The following is a 7,622-nucleotide window of genomic DNA, read 5'->3' as shown; positions in this document are numbered from 1 at the left end:
GTCTGGAGACACATGGATTTTATGAGTTTCTGGTACCTGGAAATTGACCAGAAAATAGTAAAACACATTTTATACCTAAGGGATACCCGCTGTTCCTCTTGGTACTGTCACATCTCTCTCTTTCATGTCCTAGATCTCGAAGCAAAGTGCCTCAGGGGAGGGAAGCAATAATAACACGACCTGCGATCCAAAACGAACACGCAAGCACAGATCACTTTCCCAAATGTCCATGATTTCAGAACATAAATGCAGGCACGCCCTTAAACGAAGCCTGGAATGGAGCACCCTGGCCAGCTTCCTGCATCTCACGGAGTCCAAGTGGGCTGGGTGAGGGCCGAGATCAAAGGCACACAGAGGCCGGACGGGGGGCCAGGAGGACCTGGCACCTGCAGGGCTGCTGGAAAGGCGCCAGCCCCACCACACCAAGCGAAAGCAAACCGAAAGTGCACGGGAGCCCCTAATCGAAGGCACATGGCATTGCTCCTCACAAAGTGTGTTTGTTTCCCCGAGGAGCAATTTCCAGGTCTTCAAGCGCATATGGCTCCGGAGCAAAATCGGAATGTCCGCCTTTCGGACCCAGAGACCGAAAAGCTCTGGCTTCTACCGAAAGGAGACAGGCCCCATCTCCTCTCGGTCACGGTCTTCGTCAGATCCCTGCCCTCTTACCCTTCTATATCCTCTCACCTACATGACTTTGTTTCTAAGTAAACCGAGGTTTGTCCAGTTTGGGGGAGTTCTCTCTGGAACAGCAAGTGTTCTGGGTCCTGTTGTTTGTGGTGCCTTAGGTGGGAGGTGGCCCAGTCAGTTCCCTCCTTATCTGCTCGCCATCCTCTGGTGAGGAGCAGACAAAACCACTCCTCTGCTGCGAGGGAGACTGCCCACAAAAAGCAACAAATGCCATTTTCACCATTAACCCTTCTCTTTCTTCACTCCTCTTATTACAGGTTTCAGGGAAAGAGACTCACTTGCCGTCCCACTCCCCATCCCCCACACATGTCCCAAAGCCCGCAGCCCCCTAGAAGTACAGAAGGGGAATGATAAAATCTCTTCTGCAGGTCCCAGGTATTACAGCGGGGCAGTAACAGGAAGGGGCTTGGGAAAAGGGAAAAACCTGGAAAAATGAAAGCCTGGAAAGAGAATAGAAAGAGAGAAAAACAAAGAAGAACATTCTTTTCAAACTTGGTTCTCTTTTTTAAAAAAAAAATATGTACAGCAGCACGGAAGAGATTTCCTCTCGCCAAGTTTTCTCCGGTCCCTTAACTGTGTGTGAGCCTGAGTACTTTGCTCACGGTCCCTAGGGCCGTCATTTGCATCTCCCTCTCTGGGCTGCTGCTGGCCAGGGCTGGCAGCTGTCTCAGTTCCACTCTGGCTGGGAAAGGTAAGGATCTTTGCCTTGCTCTTTGAAAGCTCTGGGGGAGAACTGTTGAATGCCTAGGGAGGGGTGGAGAGAGGGGGTTAGAGATGGGATGCGTTGATTGGAAACTTTCTGAGACGTTTTCTGAAGGTAAAGGAATCTCCTGGAGTCCTGAGCTTTAAAAAGAGCCCAAAGCTTTGCTCTCCCTTCTGAAAGCAGGCTTGCAGGGAGAAGGCTGGCTGCATTACGGATGAGGTTTTGCACTGGGGGCATGTGTCCCTTTAGAAGTTCCCAGGAGTTTGTGATATCGTATTGGCACAGAGTAGAAAAAAGGGGCGGGGGTGCATTCAAAGGCGTCAGGCGCCGATCACTAGGAATTGGCTTTGAATTTCCAGCTGGAGAGGTAAAAGACCGTTAAAACTGCATGTGTGTCCGCGCTAGAGTGGTACTGCTTATTCTTCAGGTACCATTTCTGCTTGATCCCAAGGCTTCTGACTTGTGTGGGTTTATCACTGCAAATCCCCAATTATCTACTTAGGCTCTGGAGATGGGCAGCTGTGAGTCTAGGCAGGAGAAGGAGGGGGAATATGACACCTGAAGTCTAAGAGGCTGAAGAAAGCTCTGCTGTTAGAAGTAATGACAGACCTGCCCACAGGCTCCGGGCGCAGGGTACACTCACTGCCTCCCCTTGTAGACTGGCCATAGGCTCTCAGAGGAGGGGGGTGGGGTGTGGGGAGAGCTGTCTCTGGCTTCTCTCTGGGTGATTCATGTACCTTTGACTTTGGTAATGGGGCAACGGGAGCTTCCGCAGGATAAGGTGATACTCTGACCTTCAGTGGGTTATCGCACTGTTGAGGGGAAGGCAGCCCATGCTAGGAAGTAGACAGGAATTGCCCCCAAAGGCCAGTTTGCAGGCAGACTGCTGCTCTTATAAGAGAGTCTGAAGACTCTCCAATTTATGTAGCCTGTGACCCCCCCCCCCCACCCCTCCTCAACCCCCATCCCCGAATCACCATCTTCCCAGAACAATGATGGCCAGTGCTGACATGGCTGGCTCTGAGTATTTCTTATCTTCAGCACCACGTGACAGCCTCTTCCCGGGTGAGGATGGGGGCAGCTGAGGCCCTCGAGGGACTCATCCTCCCCAGCAGGTTGGGATCCCTCCCCTCAGCCTCTTCAGGGACTTGTCAACTTTATGCTTCAAAATGAAGAAGCCCAAGCACTCACTGGCTCCATTCTAGAGAGAAAAGACCGCTGGTCCCTCCCCCTTTATGACAAGATCGTCCAGGTATTGTTGCTGGATGAGGCTGGAAGGAGCAGGCTCTCACAGGACAGACGTGAGATGCCTGTGTGTACCCAAGCCCTCTGCCAGCAGTCAGAGAGATCTAACATCGGAGATTTGAAAAAATCGGGGGGGGGGGGGGAGGAGGGGCGTCTTTTCTGAGATTTAATCTAGGTGTGTAGATTTGCTGGGTTTATTAAAAAGAAGTTATTGAAACCTGTATAGATTAAAAAATAAAGGATGGATAACTTTTAGCGGTACAAGTATAGGGACCAGCATATAAGAGTCTCCCAGTATTATCCATTTTTTCCCCTCAAAACGATAACGTGGGACTTTAAGATTGAAACAGCTTATCTAATAAAGTATAAACCGATAAGGCCATTTAGGGAGAGGGGTGGGAAGTGGGTCTTTAACTTTATTGTTTGAGAGGGTGACGTGTTAATGCCTGAGGTGTCTGAATGTTGGAAAGACCTTGCTCCTTAAAGGAGCCCCGCATCCTCACAGGGCAGGACCTTGTGACAGACCCATGAATCAGAATCTACATTTAACAACGCCCCCCCCCCACCCCCTTGTGATTTTTATCCTCATTAAAGACTAGGGTTCGAGCCAAGGAGTTCTCTCTTTCTGTGTGACCTTTGTCAGATTACTTACCCTCTCTGGGCTTCATGTATAAACTATCGATAAACTCAGTTATGAGCTCCCTGGTAAACCAGGGAGCATTCATGTTCATGCAGGCACACTGCACGTGCCCAGCCCATAGGAGAAGCTCTGCAAGTGACAATGATGATAATTTCAACACGGCCAAAGTGACCTCCTCCCAGAGGTAATAAGTCATCATCTGTAGACCAAGATGGCCACTTTTCCCTCTTAGGGCAAACATCTGAATCTCCCTCCTCCTTTCTCAGTGAATTAACAACCATCAAGAGGGTTTAAGCTTCCGATGGCCTGCACATGCAAGTCAAGAAAGGATCCTGGGGAAGCCTAGGAACACAGATTGTTTTGCTGGCTGACAGGCTGAATTCAGCTGCCCGAGGACTTCGCAGCTGCTCCTGCCACCCTAAAGGCTCTGTCCCCAGGGCTCTGTCCCCTCCGCTGGGTCTGCAAAGGGGACTCAGGGATTTTCTTATGAAAATGCCTGAAGCGCCCGAGGCAGGTCTGGGGGTTGGCTGGGGAAAACATGAGTAACGCGGAGCAGTCTACTGAGTCAGTGCTGCGAGAGAAATAAAGTAAAAGCTGGCTCCTGTCTCCAGGGACTCAGAACGATTCGGACTTATCATGTCACTGGGAGGGGGGGGGTGGGAGGGGGGAGGGAGCCAAAACTCAGAATCCGCTGGCAAGGAAAAGAAAGAAGTGGGGGGGAAATGACAGGGAGGGGCCATCAGAGGGAGGTGATAAAAGGAGAGAGAGGGAAAGACAAGCGTCATTTAGGAACAGAGGTAGAGGGAAAGGAAGAGCTCCAGGATCCGAAACTGACCATATCACTCAGGATTTTCGTGTCTTTCCTTTTTCCCCAGAGGAGGTTTATTTCATTGACGGACATGCTGTTACGGGCTCTTTTCCCAGAAGCTGACCAGAAGAAGCTGAGGCTCTGAGGTTTCTCCCCACTTCCCCAACCAAGCGGAGTGGTTTCCCTGGTAATGGATTGCTTCTCCCTGAGAAACGCGTAAGTAGTTTGGGGACAGACCTTCCTTTTCAGATTAGGTTACAGCTCAGCTTTGGGGTGAAGATTTTTTCTTTCAGACATAATCTCAAAAATCCTTTTCCTGGCTCAGCCAATATTTAGGGTGTCGTTGGACAGCCGTGATTAATTGGGTGACTAAAATTTTTATGCAAATAGATAGCTCTCATATATTTAGCTTCATTGCTCAGGGTTTGATTTGAGCTTGAATTTGTTCTCAGTGGAAGCTTAATATGCCCCAAGTATGAATCGTTGAAAGAGCCTCCCTAATCTTCGTTTAAACGGCATAACTTAGCTCCTAGATGGCTTCTGAGGGACACACACACACACAAAAAAATGACTTAACATGTCCGAGCGGCAGTTAAGAGTTTACAGTGATTTCTCATAGACAGCATTTCAGCCAGATGCCTTTGGTGGAGTCTCGGGTTTTGTGCAGAAATGTTCAGATTCAAAATATTTACAGACGTGCATCACAGAAAGTCTGGTATCTAAGAGCATGGGGACAAAATGAACTTGTAAAACTTTCCTGAAAACCTAGCTTTTTTTCCCCCCCAACATGTCACAGCACACATAATATCAACAATCCTTGTTGAATTGAGTGGAAAATTTGAAAAGTACTCTAATAGTTGATCCTATTTTTAATGTATAAAAGTGTCCCATGATTGCCTCCAAAATTGCTGATTTTCTTTCTTCAGTTTTCTTTTTCCATTCCGTTCACATGGGTTGGAGGATATCGCCACATGTGACATCCACACATCTTCGCCTCATTGCCACTGAATTTTTACTGAGCCGCATCCTCACCCAAGTCCCAGGACACCTGGTGCCCTGGGCTTAGTAGTCACACCATAAGGACTGGCCGACTGTCTGGCTGATGTAGAAGAGCCTCATTGGTACGCTGGCTTCTGGTCTTGACGTTGGTTCAATGGGCAGTGAATGGGTGAGAGTTTGGAAAGAATGCATGTCATGCTCGGAAACATTGGCAGCGTCTAAGTTGCTGTGAGTCGTGGAAAGAACTGTGCGAAGTATTGTTTATAAAGTCGCCTCCTTGAACGAGGTCTTTGGATTCGGATTGAGGTTCTCCGGTGTGCTGAGAGGAAAGAGAAGCAATAGGCAAGGAGGAAAGGCTAATAAAACATTTGCAGACCGCCAGGGTCTATTAAACACTGCAAAGTGCTTCCTGCTGTTTACATCTCCGTTTCTTTATGGTGATCTGCGTTATCTTGCTTTTTGCCCGATGCCAACAAAATGCAAAGGATTAGAAACAGAAATGTGGGTTTATTTTCACGTGCATTTTCCCCTTCAGAACAGGACACAGTGGTGTCTCCGCAGCTCTGTCCTGTTCCTTGCAGGGATCACTCTCATGCATTTAGCTGACATCTCCTGTCTTCTCCTCCACAGTCTCCACCCTGGCGAGAGCCCCCGGGTCTAGTGTGTGAACTCAGCTAGGAAACACACCGCTGTAAAAATGACGGAGGAGCCCGTCAAGGAGATCCTGAGAACCCCAACGTCTCCCACGCCAGGGACAACGGAGAAGAGCCCCAAGAGAGAAGTCGTGGTCACCACGGTCCCCGTGGTCAGTGAGATTCAGCTGATGGCCGCCACCGGGGGCACTGAGCTCTCCTGCTACCGCTGCATCATCCCCTTCGCCGTGGTGATCCTCATCACCGGGACAGTGGTCACTGCCGTGGCTTACAGCTTCAATTCGCACGGCTCCATCATCTCCATCTTGGGCCTGATCCTTCTCTCCTCGGGACTTTTTTTGTTGGCCTCCAGCGCCTTGTGCTGGAAGCTGAGGCAGAGGAACAAGAAAGGCAAGAGACGGGAGAGTCAGACAGCTCTCATGGCAAATCGGAGGAGCTTGTTTGCTTAGGACTGAAGGGGGCCAGGGGAGGCCTGAGGCCTGCACATCCTGCCTTTCTGCGTCAGCCCATTCACCCGCACTCCTGTGGGAGAGGTCGCACTTGGCACGGAGCGGACTAGGGGAATGGGAGTGGACGGAGGGGGTGGGGGGGCAGGTCCTCATGTGTGAGAAATGACTTGTATCTTCTTTAATGACAAACTTAACTCTAAGGGCTATTTCTCAGATTGCAAAATCAGCTTTTCCTCCACATTAGACCTTGTCGGGGTCATGGGAGGTATGCAGTATTAGACAACATTTGGTTCACCTCGGAAAGGAGCCAAGAAAAGACGAGAAAACACTTGGATGGTTCTGGCACACCAGTGACCCGCCTCCACATGAAATAACCCACAGGCGTAAGAAGCTGTATCATAAAAACGTCCTGCCGAGAGTCTCCATGGCCTGGGACTTGGCATACTTCTATGAAATTCTATGATAACTTCTTTTTTTCAGTCAGTTGTCTGGCACCTGTTTTATTTTTTACTTTCAGTAACTCATGACTGACTGGTGGTACTTTCTCTTGAAGAATAAACTAATATTTTTTATGTTTTAACATTGGACAATTTTAGATGATTGTAATGATGTATCAAAAGTAAAAAAGAGGTGAAGGGTATAACTACTAGATGACATAGGAGAGGGGATTAAATTAATATTAAAATAATCCAATATAGCACTTTTGATGATTTTTATATAAAAGTTTAATGTACATTTCATTCAAAATAATAAATACTCATTGCTGCTGACACTTCTTAAATGGTTGTTTCTGTTGCAGTTATTTTATTACAGTTCCAAATTGCCCGTCTTCCCTTGCCTCATCTACAAGTGTCTCAACTGTATTTCTCACAAATGGGCATGTTGCTTCCTTCTAACTTAACTAGAAGATTTTTATTGTATCCTATTATTGTAATTTAATCCTTAGCCAAGGATACCCTTTTTTATTGATTTGAGAGAGAGAGGAAAGAAGAGGGAGAGAGAGAGAGAACCATCAATCGGTTGCCTCCTGTAAGCGCCCCAACTGGAGATCGAACCCACACCCTAGGCATGTGCCCTGACTGGGAGTAGAACCTGCAACACTTTGGTGTACGGGACAATGCTCCAACCTACTGGGAAACCCAGCCAAGGCAAAGATTTTAATTTTTTATATATGACTAGGGGCCCGGTGCACGAAATTCGTGCACTGGGTGTGGGGGGGGGGGAGTGTCCCTCAGCCCAGCCTGCCCCCTCTCACATACTGGGAGCCCTCAGGCGTTGACCCCCATCACCCTCCAATTGTAGGATCGGCCCCTTGCCCAGGCCTGACGCCTCTGGCTGAGGCGTCTGGCCCGGGCAGCGGGGACCCGCAGCTGCCGCGGCCCCACGATCGTGGGCTCCGCTTTAGGCCCAGGCAAGGGACCCCTAGCTCCTGGGACTG

At 49.0% G+C, this 7,622-nt stretch overlaps 1 protein-coding gene across 3 annotated transcripts; it reads left to right on the top strand.

The window, feature by feature from the left end:
- The first annotated feature begins 1,290 nt into the window (after positions 1-1,290).
- On the top strand, positions 1,291-6,965 carry TMEM100 (transmembrane protein 100). Of its 3 annotated transcripts, XM_059669548.1 has the most exons (4): positions 1,468-1,817; positions 3,230-3,459; positions 4,151-4,299; positions 5,713-6,965. In XM_059669548.1, exon 4 carries the CDS (start codon positions 5,780-5,782, stop codon positions 6,182-6,184), a length of 405 nt encoding a protein of 134 aa, XP_059525531.1. In that variant the 5' UTR covers positions 1,468-1,817; positions 3,230-3,459; positions 4,151-4,299; positions 5,713-5,779; the 3' UTR covers positions 6,185-6,965. The 3 variants fall into 3 exon arrangements, with proteins under 3 accessions (XP_059525530.1, XP_059525531.1, XP_059525532.1); XM_059669547.1 differs by lacking the exons at positions 1,468-1,817; positions 3,230-3,459 and adding an exon at positions 1,291-1,378; XM_059669549.1 differs by lacking the exon at positions 3,230-3,459.
- Positions 6,966-7,622: the final 657 nt, after the last annotated feature.

The sequence above is a fragment of the Myotis daubentonii genome, chromosome 16 (assembly GCF_963259705.1).
Source record: "Myotis daubentonii chromosome 16, mMyoDau2.1, whole genome shotgun sequence".
Taxonomy (NCBI): Eukaryota; Metazoa; Chordata; class Mammalia; order Chiroptera; family Vespertilionidae; genus Myotis; species Myotis daubentonii.
This window is presented reverse-complemented; position numbering and strand designations above follow the sequence as displayed.

Coding starts and splice junctions, on each gene's coding strand:
- TMEM100 (XM_059669547.1), top strand. CDS start 5,780: ATGACGGAGGAGCCCGTCAAGGAGATCCTGAGAACCCCAACGTCTCCC.